Genomic DNA, 16,374 nt, shown 5'->3' on the forward strand with positions numbered 1-16,374 from the left:
TTTTATATTAAATTTAAAATTATCTATATTAAACTTAGACTGTCAAATCGATAAGTATATTTATTAAAATTATTTACAATTTTTATACATTTATATTTTAAAAACATGAATAAAAAATAAAATTATTAAATTTGAATTATTCAGGTCTAAATTTTTTTCTGCCTTAAAAGAGAGGCAGATGAGATTTTTTTTTAAAGGAGGGAGGCCGACTACTTTTTTTGAGCATTTGAACGCACGAGTGCCTCCCGCCATTCTCGGATATGGCCTACATGAATTTCACAGAAAACAGATTTGTTAAGGACCCAAAAAGATATGTAGATTTGTTTTTAAAAAATATGTAGATGTTTTCCAAAAAAGAACGTAGATGAGACGAGAACTATGAGAGCATTCTAGAAGGGAAAAAAAAAAAAGAAACAGATAAATTTTTTGTTTTGGTAAAAATGGACATATAGTTTATACGTGAATGAAACCATGAAAAGTTTGATTGGCTTCATAGTGGTCCCCCGACCCCTCTTCATTTTGGGTCATAAAACTTTAGGAAAAGATAACTTTATGTTTATGTAATTTGCTCAAATTTTATTATAAATTTTTATATTTTTATTTTCAATGTTTCATATTATTACACTTTTTTTCCTTCGACATTTTATGTCTTTTCATTAACAGTATTATAGGAACCTAAAAGAAAAAAGTTCAGGGATCTGGAATACTAAAAAAATAATAAAAACTTGTAACAAAATTTAAACAAAATATAAAGATTTAAAGTTATGTTTTTTTTCTAAAACTTAAATAAGGGTGCCAGACATGGTGGATGATGAGAAGGCTAAGATACAAGTTGAGAACTGATCTCTTAGTTGGATTAATGCACTACTTGTTAATTAAAAAAAAAAAACACTCAATAAGGAAGAAGCTCAATGATCCCACAAAAGGAGGGGTTGAAGCCCCGACTCTTGGAATATTTATTTATGTATTTACATTAATTAATAAACTTAAATAGATTGGTTTTTATAATTTTGTGTGAACCGTAATAGGTGAACCATATAAGTGAGCCTAATAGGTAGAGATCCAACCTACAATCCTATAGCCATCAGTTATTTTCTATCTATTAACTGACTGGAGATAATAAAATATAATTAATTAATTAATTAATTAATTTATTAAAGTAGTTACTGATCTAGCTCATATAAGCTGATTAATCGATAACCGCAAACACACGATAGCTTTCACTTATTTTGTTATTTTTTGAATTCTCTACAAACTATAGGAGTTTAGTGAATTGTGCGTCTTTTTATATTCGATGTAATCGAGAAATTACAATCAATCATAAATTTTTTAGATATGCATTTTACTCTACTTAATTTTATTTAATTTATATAAATTAAGATACTAGAGTTAACAATCTCTTGTGAAAACGAGGCCCTCAGCCCTCAAGTCATGAAACTTCTTGTGAATATCTTTAGTTGCTTGTTACAATATAAAGCAGTTTTGTTAATATATTAATATAATTTATCATTTTAGAAATATGTACTCTCTCTATTTTCAAATAAAATATAAATAACCAATTCACACAGTTTAAAAAAATTATTAAGTATAATAATTATGTATGAAATTGAACTAAATTATCTCTATAATTAATGAAATAAATTTGTCTAGTGAAAATAAATATTGACATTATGAAGAACAATTTAAAAAAATGTGATAAATGTTTTTTAAATGTTATAACTTTTCTTATAAAAGAAAAGAAATATAAGATAATTTTTCTTATATTAAAAAACAAAGTAGCACTTGTAAATTTATTAAAAAAAATTGTTAACAATACTTTTTGCATATTTAATCTTATTGGCTTGTTAAAATATAAAATTTACTTGTTAGAATCTTAATTTAACTTAATAAAAAATGAAGGATATTTTAATTATTTCTTATCAAAATATATTTTCAATTCAGTCTCTTAGATCCCTACATTACATTTGCACATTCTATTATTTTCTATTTACAATTAAACCCTTATAGGGATCCTTTGCTGAAGTTTCCCTTATTTATTTGGAAAGAAAGTACAAGAGAATATAGCTATATATGATGTCCACATCTCGAAGTATACTCATTTACAGTTTTCTCTTAAGGAGAATCATAGTTAATTAACTATTATTCTCCTTAAGCTGCATATGAATGAGGTTTGATTCAGATATCACCGTCCCAGAGTTCTTCTAAGGACTTTATTAACTATTATTCTCCTCAAGCTGCATATGAATGAGGTTTGATTCAGATATCACCGTCCCAGAGTTCTTCTAAGGACTTGTAAGGCCCATTTTCAGATAGGAACATTTCTCCCGCGTACATCCTGCGTTGTGGAATCTGGTTGATCTTGTCTGATTCCTCTTTGCTTAGCTCCCAATCAAATATTTCTAGGTTTTGTTTCATCCTCTCCTTATTAAAGCTTTTCACTATAACGCTAGCCCCTTGCTCGTATATCCATCTCACTGCTATCTGCATACAGAGTTAGAAAGAGCAAAAAAGATTATGATTCATGAACACTCTGGTTCTGTCTATCACCCTTCATTTTAGTTCTAGAGATGGATCCTCACTGCTACTTTCTGTCATTAGAACAAAAAGTACTTTACTACTTCTCTATACATGTTAGGGCACCTTCTGGCACTTGGAAACTGGGGAATTCCTGTTACCGATTTATAATTCAAATATGTCAAATAGCTTCAAGAAATGACGGGAATGAAGAACTACATTTTGGGCACATGCAAAAGGAAATAGAGGTTATATCTTAGTTTCTTGAGGAGCGTCCGATTTCGGTCCTTGAAAACATGGGGTCATTATTAGTGTCATTATTAGCTACTAGCAAGTAATGGTCTAGTTGGTGAAGTTATGGATAGTTAGCAAGTAGTTTTGAGTTAGATCCTTTGCTCTATATCATTTAACAAAAACCATTGACAATGAAACCATTTTTGATCAAAAGACCAGAATAAGGATTTTTGGTATATATGAAACTTGTTGGCACGAAGAAAGCTGCATTTGGAAATATTTAGTTTGAAAGCTGCAGTACTGAACCTGAGCTATACTCTTGTTTCTAGCCTCAGCAATTTCCTTAAGGACTGGATTCTCCATCACAGCATTGGAGCCCCAACGTAATCCGTATGCTGCTAGAGGTGACCATGCACTCACATGGATCCCTTTCTGCTTGCAAAACTGTCTTATTTTTCCCTGACGCCATGATGTGTTCATTTCCACCTAAAATCACCATTCAGCACTCTTCACTACCAAGTCAAAATTAATGAGAGCCACTACAGTAGAATTGTTTATGAATATACTACAAAATTCTTTAACGATAACTTATTAATTAGTGTTGAATTGAAAGATGAGTGGAGGAGAAGTACATTAATTCCTATTTATAAAAATAAAGGAGATATTCAGAATTGTACTAACTATAGAGGGATTAAACTCATGAGCCACACAATGAAATTGTGGGAGAAAGTAATTGAGCACAGGTTGAGATTGGAGACAAGTATTTCTGAGAATCAATTTGGTTTTATGCCAGGTAGATCAACTACAGAGGCGATTTATCTACTAAGGGGATTAATGGAAAAGTATCGTTGTAAAGATAAAGATCTACACATGGTTTTTATTGATTTGGAAAAAGCTTATGACCGTATACCAAGAGAAGTGCTTTGGAAAGCGTTGGAAAAAAAGGAGTACGGATTGCTTATATTAAAGCCATACAAGATATGTATGAGGGGGTAAAAACTAGTATAAGAACGCCTAGTGGTCAAACAAAGGATTTTCCTATAAAGATTGGACTACATCAGGGATCATCTCTGAGTCCTTATTTGTTTAACTTGATTTTAAATGTTTTGACGGAACATATTCAAGAGGAAATCCCGAAATGTATGCTCTTCGCGGATGATATAGTTCTTATAGCAGAGACAAGAGAAGAGGTTAATTGCAAACTTGAGTTATGGAGGAGGACATTGGAGTCGAAAGGTTTTCGTCTGAGTAGAAGTAAGACGGAATATTTATATTGTAAATTTGGTAAAGGACTATTCGAAAATAATTTGGAAGTGAAATTGGGAGATCAAATTATACCTCAAGTGGAAAAGTTTAGATATTTGGGAGCCATTATTCAAAATGATGGCGAAATCAGTGGAGATATTTCACATAGAATTCAAGCTGGGTGGTTTAATTGGAGAAAAGCTAAAGGAGTTATTTGTGACCGTAAGGTGCCTAATAAACTTAAAGGAAAGTTTTATCGTACTGCTATCAGACCGGCAATGTTATATAGTAGTGAATGCTGGGCTCTAACGGGACAGCAAGAGCATAAAGTTGGAGTAGCAGAGATGAGAATGTTACGATGGATGTGCGGACATACACGTAAAGATAAAATTCGAAATGAGCACATACGCGAAAAAGTGAGGGTGGCACCTATTGAGGAAAAAATGGTAGAAAATCGGTTGAGATGGTTTGGGCATGTACAAAGAAGACCAAGGGAGGCACCAGTGAGAAGAGTGGAACATATAACTTTGAGTCCGATTAAGAGAGGTAGAGGAAGGCCTAAGAGAACACTCTTGGAAGTTGTTGAACGTGATCTCTTAATTAATAATATTTCTAAAAGCTTAATAAATGATAGAGCACAATGGCGTCTTGCAATCCATGTAGCCGACCCCACCTAGTGGGATAAAGGCTTGTTGTTGTTGTTGTTGTTGTTGAAAAAAGAAATCAGCTGTTTTTATTGGAAAATTTATAACAAAATGCTAAAAAAAAAAAAGAGTCTATGCATGCACATACGCACCTGATTAACTGCAGGAGGGATTGCAGAATTATCTAAGAGCTGGGTAAGCTTTTTGGTGCCAAAGTTGCTGACCCCAATAGACTTGACTAAGCCCAATTTGTGGCATTCTTCCATGGCCTTCCATGTTCCTTCTATGTCAAACGGAAGCACGTCCTCCGCAGTGAAATTGAAACCTTCAACCCCTGGTCTCAACCTCACTGGCCAGTGAATCAGATACAGATCCACATATTCCAGCCCCAGATTTCTACACAATTCCAACCCAGGAGTCCGAACAAGTCATTGGATTTAAAGAAATGGTGAGGCCTCAACAATAAGATACACAAGGAAAAAAAAACAGAACACACAAAATCACAATATCAACATGTCAATATAAAATATAATATTTATAGTAAGTTGGTACGATGAATAAGAATTAAATAATGCAGGTCTCCCCCACTTGGCAAAAAAAACCGCGTATATGTTTTTTTTTTGTGTCTGACGTGTTCAGCTGAATAGGATTCGATCTTTCAAATAAACTGGTGCTACCTGGACCAACACCAAAAAAAGCTTATTCTCACTAAACCTTTAACTAAATTTGGACAATCGCAATTTTTGTCTAAAAACTGAACATTATTCTTGCACGTTTTCAGCATATCACTACTTCTCTGGTCAATTCTATCTGGAGAGTAATTTCTACTCCTCTTTCACCTGATCTCAAAAATAACAAGAAAACACATCTTTGCCTCCTGTAGAGCAGTAAAAGAGCACATGCTTGAGTATATAGAAGACACAGTATACCGCGTGAGAAAAAATACCAAAAGCTGGGAAAGATACAAGAAGACAGACCGGAGGGATGTTTTGAGAGCTGGAAGAACAAGATCGGGATGAGCGTCGGTGTTCCAGAGCTTGGAAGTGATGAACAATTCGTCGCGACTCTTGACGAGACCTTGTTCTATAGCTACGGCCACGGCTTTGCCAAGAGGCTGTTCGGTTCCATAGATAGCAGCGGTATCGAAATGCCGGTAGCCAATACGAATGGCGTCGAGGAAGACGGCGGTGAGTTCGTCGGGCGGCGGAAGAGGAGCAGTCGCCGTTCCCAACCCTATCACCGGCATCTTGTGCCCAGAATTCAGCATCACATCTGGGACTTTCTTTGCTTCCTGCATAGTTCAAATTTTGAAACCACCAGTGTGATGAGAAATTGAGAGCAAGTGCAGGAGAAATCTTGGTGCCTTTATGATCAGTAAAGGAGTGAGTTTCTCGGGGTTCCGTTGCGTCCACGCACTTGCTTCCCCTCACGCCCACGTAACGCCAGAAAAGCCGATTCTCAACATTGTCCCGTTAGATCATGAGGTGGACTCACCATATCCACGCAAATCAATCAATAAAGTGGTATATTTAGCCCTCAAATTTAACACCCCCCCCAAAAAAAAAAAAAAGCAAATTACAATCAATTTTGATGGAACAATGACAATAAAATACTTCTCAAATGCATAAATTACAATTTAATTTATTAAAGTGTCATAATTTTTTTAAAATTATTAGAAAATTTTCTATCATTAATAAATTTATATAAATTATTAAATTATTTTTATTAAAAATAAATGATTCATAATTTTTTTTTATATTTACAATTTTTTTTTAAATTTACAATAATATAATAGCAAATGATAATTTTATATGTTGAATTTTTTATTTGCTGTTGCATTATTGTGAATATTAGAAAAAAAGTTTTGAATATAAGAAGAAAAATTGTGAATCATTTATTTTCAATAAGGGTAATTTAATAATTTATATAAATTCATTAATGAAAAAATTTTTTTTTAAAATTTTAAAAAAATTATAATATTTTGAGAGATTAAATTATCATTTATATATTTTAAAAAGATTTTATTATTATTTTTTCATTTTTAATTTGGTCCTTTGGCTTTTTGCATTGAACTCACCTTGATTTATTTATGTATGAGGTGCGGGTCTATTTAAGTATTTAGAAACTTCAAGTCATAAAATATTAATACATGAATTGCATTCTCTTAATGTTAATATTATGACGTACATTTCCTAAAATTAAAGATTTATAGCTAGCCATGTATAATTGCATGAGTGTTTCAATACTTTATAATTTGAATTCATGAATGGGTGAGGAAAATAATTTTATTTAAAAATAGAATAAATTTTTAATTTTATAATAAATTGAAGCTTCCACCAAAAAAATGAGGATTAAAATGCTTTTTTTCCTTTATATTTTCCTTCAAATAGTGCTGGATAACTTATACTAATAAATAGAGCATTTTTTCTTGAACCATTTTCTAAAGGATAAAAATTTTTCCTTATTAATGGATTATTAATGGAGGGTGAATTTTTGCTTATTTGGAAAATGATTCAAAGGGAAAATGTCCAATTTATTAGTGTAGAATATCTAACACTTCTTGAAAAAAATTATAGGGTCAAAAATTTACTTTAACCTAAAAATAAATATTAATAATTTTTTTCTTGATGATGACAAGAATAGAACAAACAATTATAACTTCTCCTTTGCAAATGTAGTGATTGCTTAAACTAAAATAGTCACAAATATTTACAACACTTGAACTTTAGTTAATCAAAAATTTACACAAAGAAAGTTATAATTGGTTATTCTATTCTAGTTATTACTAGAAAAAAAGTAGTTATTACTTAAATTAAAGTAGTCATTAATATTTAATTTTTTATTTTAAATCAAGAGTATCTTAGTTATTTCACTAAAAATCATTAACATATGAAAAGTCCCTAAATATTTAAGAAGAATTATGACATTTTGTGAGATCTCAATATCATTTGCATATTTCAGGAGATTAAAGTGCATTTTTACTTCTATACTTTCTTTCAAAAAACACTAGGCATCTTATACTAGTAAATAAGGTATTTTTCTCTTAAACTATTTTTTAGAGGAGTGAAAATCCTCCTTCTATTTAGGAGACAAAATATCTCGCTTATTAATATAGAGCGTCCAGCGTTCCTCAAAAACAGTATGGAATTAAAATGTTCTTTAATCTTTTAAAATTTTAAAAAGACTTTTCTATATTTAAATTACCGGTCAGTTATTCTCTCCTATTAAAATCGATAGCCAAATACTAACAACTCCATTTCGTGTTTTGGCTGACGACATAATTTTTTAGGTTGGACAGTTCCCTTTCTTTGTAAACATGAGTTAAATTAAAAATGATTTACAATTTAGTCGAATTAAATCACAATCCGTTATAAAGGAACTCATTCTTCCCTGAAAAAAATAAGAAAAAAACACTGAACTCACCGCACCAGTCGCCACTTTCAATAAGACTTTTTCCTCAATTAAAAAAAAAAATTAGCAACTAGATATAAGTACATGGCACTGAAAGTTTTCATGACTTAGGTCCAGTTTAGTTATTAGAAAGGAATTAAATTAAATTAATTGTAAAAAGATTAAAATTAAAATGAAATAAATTACATTTTTTTTATAGTAAGTATGATAAATCTCATTAATATATATTATAAATATAAAAATTATCAATCTCTTAAAAAAAATCTCATCAATCATGATTATCAACTCTATTAACTAAATTACCTCTCTTTTTTGTGAATGTGATCACCTATCATTTTAATCATCTTATTTTTACTTTTATTTTTTCAATCTATTTCATTTCATTTCATTTCATTCTTTATAGTAACCAGGACCTAAATGTTAAACATTTTATGATCTCTCCATCCTTATTTTTCAATTTTATGATCAGTAGGATGATTTCTGCGTTGTTTCTTTGCTTTCCTGCTGGCTTTTGTTCTGTTACGTTATGAGATTTCTGGCTTTCCGTCTTTTGCTGGTTTTTTGTTTCATATGGGCTGTCTCTGGACTCTCTCTAGCCTTGTGGAAGTTTTTATGGAATGAACTATTGCTAAAAAAAAAAAACAGAGTCCCTTGATATGCGTGTTCTTGGGTGAATTAATTTCGGCGGATAGAGGAATTGTAAGAAATGAATAAAATTGTGTTAGAATTTAATTTATTGCATTTAACTAAAGATACTTTTAAAAATATTAGACAAGTTTCCAAACTATCTATAAAATACGGTTTCGGTTTCTCTGCTCTCTCGTGAACCCCACTGCCACTCCTTCTCACCTGATCAGATTTAAGCCTTACTAGTGCGCATATCATATACTATACACATTCAATATACTGATATTTTATTTTTTAAAAATACAAGATATGATTCATTTTTAATACGTATATATATTTATAAAAAATATAATTTTAATTTAGAAAATATCAATTAACATACATATAGAGTTCTTTATAATAATACTAAGTAAAATATAATCGTCAATTGTAATTCATTCTATCTATACCTAATTGTTATTGTTTAGTCCTTATTAATAAATATAGTATTAATATCTTTACCTCGTCAACAACAACAACAACAACAACAAGCCTTTATCCCACTAGGTGGGTTTAGTCCTTATTAATAAATATAGTATTAATATCTTTACCTCGTCGATTATCATAAAATTACATTTTCATGGTTTATAACTAAAAAAAATGTAATTTTCATTCTTTTATTACATCCAAATAAAAGTAAATCCAAAAATGATATTAGTAATACAAAAATTTAATATCAAAATTTTTAATAAAATTTAATTCTTTAAATATTTTTAGCTTTAAAGAATCGACTTGCAATCTAGAAGTATCATATACAGGTTAATAATTAATTTTTTTAAATTAAAAAAATATTATTTCAATACTTTATGGATATATATATGAAAGAAGTATTGACAAGTATCAGTATTAGATGCGATACCGATATGAACATTTGAGGCAATTTGAAGTATCAGTGCTTTATAGATTTAAACTGTCTAAATCTATACAGTTTAAATTTAAAGTTTTCAATTTTATTTTTATATTATATTTCTTAACATAAAAAAAGAAAAAATGATAATAAAATCCTTTTAAATTATATAAATAATAATTTAATCCCTCAAAACGGCATAATTTTACTGAAGTTTTTAAAAACTTTTTTATCATCAATGAACCAAATTGTCCTTATTGAAGATAAAATAATCACAAGTTTTATTTAAATAATTATAACTTTTCTTTTTGTATTCATAACAATGCAATAATAAATTAAAACTTCACATATCAAATTCCTGATATTGTTACAATTGTTGGAAAAAAATAAGTAATTGTTACAAGTTTTGTTTGAATAACTACAACTTTTCTTCTTATTTTCGCAACAATACAACAACAAATCAAAATTTTACATGTCAAATTTTTAATATTGCTACGAGAATTAGAAATAATAAGTAATAATCATAATTTTTATTTAAATAATCATAATTTTTTTATATTTGCAATAATGTAACAGTAAATCATAAATTTGCATGTCAAAATCTTAATATTACTATAAGTGTTGGAAATAATAAGTAATGATCACAAATTTTGTTTGAATGATTACAACTTTTATTTTTATATTTGTAACCATAAAACAGCAAATCACACTTTTGCATGTTAAATTTATGATATTGTTATAAGGTGATTTGGTTATCTACATAAATTCATTAATGATAAAAAGGTCTTTGGGAATTTTAATGAAATTATAACATTTTAAGCCATCAAATTATTATTATATAATTTAGAGAGATTTTGATATTATTTTCTAATAAATAATTATAAAAAAACATGTAGTATTGCCAACATGGACAATTCAAAATTAATATGAATTATCCAAATTTAATATTAATATTTTTTAATTTTTATAAATTGATTACGTAGATCTATGCCAAATACTTTGGATTTAAAATTTTAAACTCATAATTTTCTTAAAAATATTTTTAAAATTTCATATTAAAATATTATCTTGATTTTTAATTTTCATTATCAAAATAAAATTTATAAAATTTATTAAAAATTTAAATATTAAATCTGCACCTTCTAGAGTGAATTTGCATAGTCATCTTATAAAAATTATAAAAAATTTAATATTAAATTTAAATAATCTATATTAATTATTAAATTTGAACTGTCTAAATTGATAATTTAAAAAAAATTTAAATTTTAAATTTAAGAAATGAAAATAACAATTGAAATAAAAAAATTAAATTTAAGTGATCAAATTGTGTATAGAAAAGTGAGAGGAGAGGGGCAAAAGGTCTCCCCTTTTCCTTTCCTCTTTTTCTCCTCCATTTCTTTAATTCTAACCATTGAATCCATGGAGCTCTTATACCATTCAAAATAGCAGCGTTAATTATTTTTTTAAGAAAAACAAATCTAATAACATTTTTGGTTCATGAAAAAAAAGGGTTTTGGAATTGGATTTTTTTATTAAAATAAACACAGCATTATTAAAAAAATCCTATTACATTTTTTCAAAATATTTAATTTAAATTTTATTTTTATGTTTTAAAATGAAATTATTATAAATTTAATCTTTGAATGTTTGTTTTCATCTTTGTCGTTTTATTTATAAATAAAAATAAAAATGGGGAAATATTAATGTGTTTATAAAAATATATTATTTAAAAAATTTAAAAATACATATTATTATAAATTTAAAAAGATTTTCCTACCAAAAAAATTAAAAACTGTACAGTGAGTAAACCAATTTTTACGTTTTTCTCATGCGATGTTCTTCCGGTAACATATGGTCCTGCATTTTCTACTTACCCGAATTGCAAAATTCATGTTGATTTTACCATATTGATTGAAATATATATATATATATATATATTTATATTAATATTTCCCCCCACTGAAATGTTTTTTAAATGTATACATTGATTAAAAAACATAAGAATTAGTTTTACTCCCTGACACAGTTTTTAACTTTTTGGTAGGAACAGTTTTTAAAATTTATAAATAATATATTTATATAAATACTCTTCTAGTACTATTTATAGATCACTCCTAATATGTTGTAGTGAAATTAAAAAAAATTTAAAATTTATTAATTATGTCTAAAAATTTAATACTTCCTTTGGTCCTATTTATAGGGTAGATAAATAAGATTTTTTGTCTTATCTATAAGTTATCTCATTAAATTTTTTTATTTGTCCTCCATTGAATATTAATGAGAAAAAATATGTTATTAAAGTATATATTTAATAGAGATAAGATGAAAAATTTTTAAATTTTTAAATAGAGTTAATGAGTTTAAAAGTTTTCATTGGTTTGATAAAATATATTGAAAGTGATTTATAAATAAAATTAGAGAAGTAATTTATCATTTTTATCCCTATTAAATATATATACTCCCTCCATTAAAAATGTAAAGTATTTTTGAAGAATTAAATGTTAAAAAATATAAGACATTTTTAGTCTTTTACGGTGTAATCATTGCCTTTTTTTCAAAAAGTGCCTCTATTGATAGTGAGTTTATATTTATTGTAGGGTATTTAATAGAGATAAATATAAAAAAATAGGGTTAGCTTGAAAGTAGGTTATTATTTTACTAAAATATAAGATTCTGTTAAAAATACTTTATATTTTCAAACGAAGGGAGTATATTTTAACAATACATTTGAAAAAATAGGACAAGTGGAATACTTTAATGTTGAAAAAATGTAATAGGATTAGTTTTATAAAAATAATGCGTGTTAACCTTTTTTTTCATACACCTTTTTTTTCATACACTAACCAAAACCGTTTTTTAAGACCAAATTGTTTAGTGATGATGTGTTGAATTACAATTGGCTGTTACGATCTTAAAACTCCCCAGTCTTTAAACCGTGCCAGTTTTAGCATGATCAATCTCTTGATCTTTGCTAAGTTAGTCGAACTCTCAAGATGTAGTCAAAGAAATTAGGAAACTTGAATGTAAGAGAGAAGAGAGCTTGGATGAGGGAACTTAAGAGTTTTAAACTTTGATTACTTTTCTTGTTGTTTACAAATGAGGAGTTGTGAGGATATTTATAGACCTCCCCCTTTGTGCTAAAAATTTTTACCTCCTTAATGAATAGTAGAGGTTAATCTAATCTTACAATTTACATTCATCCTCTAAAGTATTTCATAAAAAAATTTATAACAAATATCTAAATATTTATAAGGATATTTCTAGACTAATCTTTAAGATATGTGTGGAATGTTCTAGAACATTTTAGAATATCCTATAATATTCTAGACATCTCCACCTCCCTCTCTAAGTTTTTCGAACCTTTTAGAAATTTTTAGATTTTTTCATATTATTCTAAAATATTTTAGATGCTTTTAAAATATTTTAGCACATATTAGATTCTTCTTAAATTTTCTGAAAATCTCTGTATCGTCCTGAATATCTCCAAAAATATCATATTCTTATGGTTTTTTCTCTTTTTAAAGAGAGATTGTGACATGGCGCTAGCTTTGCGTGATCATATCAAAGTCTCACAAATTGAATGGTTAGGATCAAAGAAATGGAGGATAAAAGGGCGGAAAAGGAAAGGGAAAGATCCCAGCTCGAGGAGAGGCACCTCAGCGGAGAAAACCCAACCCCTGTAAATAACATTCTTCTAGTTGAAACTTTTCTCTCCTCTTTTCTTTCCTTCTCCACCCCTCAACTGCATTAAGTAAAGGTTTGAATTATTTAAATTTAATATTTAATATTTTTGTTTTATATTTATTAAAGTAAAAAATTTAATAAATCTAATTATCAGGTTAGTTCAGATTTAATATAAATAATTTAAATTTAATAATAAAAATTATAAAAAAATTTAATATTAAATCTTGTGTATATTTAGATAGTTAATTTATATAAATTATGAAAAATTTTAATATTAAATTTGAATTGTCATTGTTGATGAAAAATTAAAATTAAAATATTTAGATTTATTAATTTTTTTTTAATAATTTGTATAATTTTTATTTTAATTTATATAAAATTAAAATTACAGTACTAAACCCAGACCTGATGCAGTGGAGGGAAGGAGAGGAGTGGAAGTCGCGGGGGAAAGCCGAGTCCCTCCTGGTTGACATGGAGGTCTGAAGATTGAAGATAAGATTCAAGACAGAGTTTTCAGTACCACACCATAGCCGGTGGCTTTAAAGCACTTATTCCTTAATTATTAATCTACGAAGGTCAGGTCCATCCAGAGAGATAGATCTAAGACTGCTCTGGCGCGTACTGGTAATTCATCATACATGAAATCGCAACTCAAAGTTTATTTAAACTTTAATCAATCACACAACAAATCAGAATTAAACGTCGCCATCCCAAAGCTCTTCCAATGTCTTGTAAGATCCGGTTTCAGATAGCCACATATCACCTGTGTATTGCCTGCGCTGTGGAATCTGCTTCATCCTCTCCATCTCTTCCTCGCTCAGCTCAAAATCAAATATTTCAAGGTTTTGTTTCATCCTCTCCTTGTTGAAGCTTTTCACCATCGCACTCGATCCTTGTTGGTACGCCCATCTCAGTGCAACCTGAAACGATTCACATACTCGCTTTGTTATAACTTTGTTGCCGTCTTCATATGAATATAGCTACTATCAATTGAATCAAAAAGCCTTTGTCTGATTAGTGCATGATGGGAGTTTGATGAATTACCCACAGAAAGCATTAGCATTTTATTGTAATTCTGAAAGTACTAGTTCATTCATTTTTACTAAGGGGAAGTGGAAGTTTGTGTTTTCCCTGAGCTATGATCTTCATCTTGCTCATGATTTTCAATTACCTGAGCTGCGGTCTTGTTTTTGGCCTTGGCAATTTCTTGTATGATTGGATTCTCCATGACTGCCCCTGAACCCCAAGATACCTTATAAGCTCCGAGCGATGACCAAGCACTCACATGAATACCTTTCTGCTTGCAGAACTCTCTAAGTTTCTCTTGCTGCCATGATGGATTCATCTCTATCTGAAACGCATTTGGGATCATCTTCATGATCATCATGTTCATCATGCAATACACTAACCGATCATTAGGCTAAATCGCTTAATTATGGATACCTGAAGAACTGCAGGAGGGATGCTCGCAATTTGTAGGAGTTGGGTTAGTTTCTTGATTCCATAGTTGCATATTCCAATGGACTTTGCTAAGCCCAATCTGTAACACTCTTCCATGGCTTTCCACGTCCCTTCTATATCAAAGGGAAGTAAATCTTCCTTTGAAAATTTCACGGGGTTTTGCAAGTCATGTCTGAGTCTTACTGGCCAGTGTATCAGATAAAGATCCACATAATCCATCCCTAGATTTCTGATCAGTTGACAACAATTAGTGAAAAAAAAAAAGCACAAAAAAGGAACGCAAGCCCACTATTGTTAGAATAATCTAAGCAAGCTAAGGAAAAGAGATAGTTGTTACTTTAGTGAGGTTTTGAGAGATGGGAGAATAAGATCAGGATGTGCATCTGTAATCCATGGCTTTGAAGTGATGAAAGCTTCATCACGGCTCTTTATAAGACCTTGCTTCACAGCTTTGGCCACAGCTTGCCCTATGTCTTCCTCTGTTCTATAGACAGAAGCACTGTCAAAATGGTGATAACCCATTTCAATAGCATCCATGAAGATGGAGACTAGGGTGTCATTTGGAGGAAGATTATCAGCTGATGTTCCTAAACCTAGAACTGGCATTTTGTGGCCTGAATTTAGCATCACAGTTGGCATTCTCTTTGCTTCCATGTTTTCTCCTCGTTGTTGTGTATAACGTGACTAGGAATTGTAGGCACTACCTCATATATAGTTGTTCTGGTTTGAGCATAGTTATTGACTGTAGTAGCTGGTCCCTAGAGTTTCTTTTCATAACGAAAAGGTCAACTGATATTGTGAATAAAATAGGGAAAACCTTCCTGGTTTTGTATGGGCTTATGTTAAAATGCCTGGTTAACCTAATTTGTCATTTTCAAAAACTCGATCCTAATTGATCGTGCTTAAGCTGAGGCATAAAAGCCTAGATATTTTCTGTTAACATTTTCCCCCGAATTTAAACTATATCATCACAAATTCACAATACTTACCTAAATTCTAACGGAGAAAAAAAGTAGATGTTATGAGGTTCAATTTGTGTAATGCACATACGAACTCTAAATTATCAAATCAAAATGTTCTAAAGTTCAAATTGGATAATACAAATCTAGGTTTTAAAGGATAAAATATAATTTTTCTAACGTCTAAATTGCAAACACAAAATTAAATCTCCCTTAACTTTCATCCTCATCGTCTAAAAGCAAAATATTTGACCTTTCAGATGTAAGGTTGGGTCGGGGAGACTGACCTAATGTAAAATGGGGGATGGGGAGACTGACTCTTTGTTTGAATGAGGTGAAAAATAAAGATAAAAAAAATTAAAAAAACTTTTAAAAATAATAAAACAAGTTACTTTTACTCCTCCTTTTTTTTTTTTTTAACACTTTTTCCCCATTTACACCAAATCCGATTTCAACTTTAATTCCTTTTTTTTTTGGGGGGCAGATTTCAACTTCAAATTTGTGAAGAGAACATCGTGTCCGCCAGGCTTGGATATTTTGGCTGAGCTTTCAACAATGTCTTTTCAGTGGAATGGATGATGGATATATGGCCTGTACTGTAAGCGCAAACCAATCGTCAGCTCGTGGTATCACGTAACATATTATAAATTATAAATAAATTTTATAATTGTAGGACAGTTTATATTATTAGAAATACTAAAAAAATAAA

At 29.5% G+C, this 16,374-nt stretch overlaps 2 protein-coding genes across 2 annotated transcripts; both read right to left on the reverse strand.

Annotated features, from left to right (window-relative positions):
• Nucleotides 1-2,013: 2,013 nt before the first annotated feature.
• LOC129313207 (protein REDOX 2-like) lies at nt 2,014-6,046 on the reverse strand. The gene is made up of 4 exons (XM_054956174.1): nt 5,615-6,046; nt 4,790-5,033; nt 3,055-3,234; nt 2,014-2,481 (listed from the first exon to the last, which is right to left on the reverse strand). The coding sequence occupies exons 1-4, from the start codon at nt 5,932-5,934 to the stop codon at nt 2,257-2,259; spliced, it is 969 nt and encodes a 322-aa protein (XP_054812149.1). The 5' UTR covers nt 5,935-6,046; the 3' UTR covers nt 2,014-2,256.
• A 7,709-nt stretch (nt 6,047-13,755) lies between these two features.
• Nucleotides 13,756-15,441, reverse strand: LOC129313217 (methylecgonone reductase-like). The gene is made up of 4 exons (XM_054956185.1): nt 15,044-15,441; nt 14,689-14,935; nt 14,417-14,596; nt 13,756-14,165 (listed from the first exon to the last, which is right to left on the reverse strand). Exons 1-4 carry the CDS (start codon nt 15,358-15,360, stop codon nt 13,941-13,943), a joined length of 969 nt encoding a protein of 322 aa, XP_054812160.1. The 5' UTR covers nt 15,361-15,441; the 3' UTR covers nt 13,756-13,940.
• Between the last annotated feature and the right edge of the window lie 933 nt (nt 15,442-16,374).

Source organism: Prosopis cineraria, unplaced genomic scaffold, assembly GCF_029017545.1.
Source record: "Prosopis cineraria cultivar Desert tree isolate PC_DT_omini unplaced genomic scaffold, ASM2901754v1 PC1, whole genome shotgun sequence".
Classification (NCBI taxonomy): Eukaryota; Viridiplantae; Streptophyta; class Magnoliopsida; order Fabales; family Fabaceae; genus Prosopis; species Prosopis cineraria.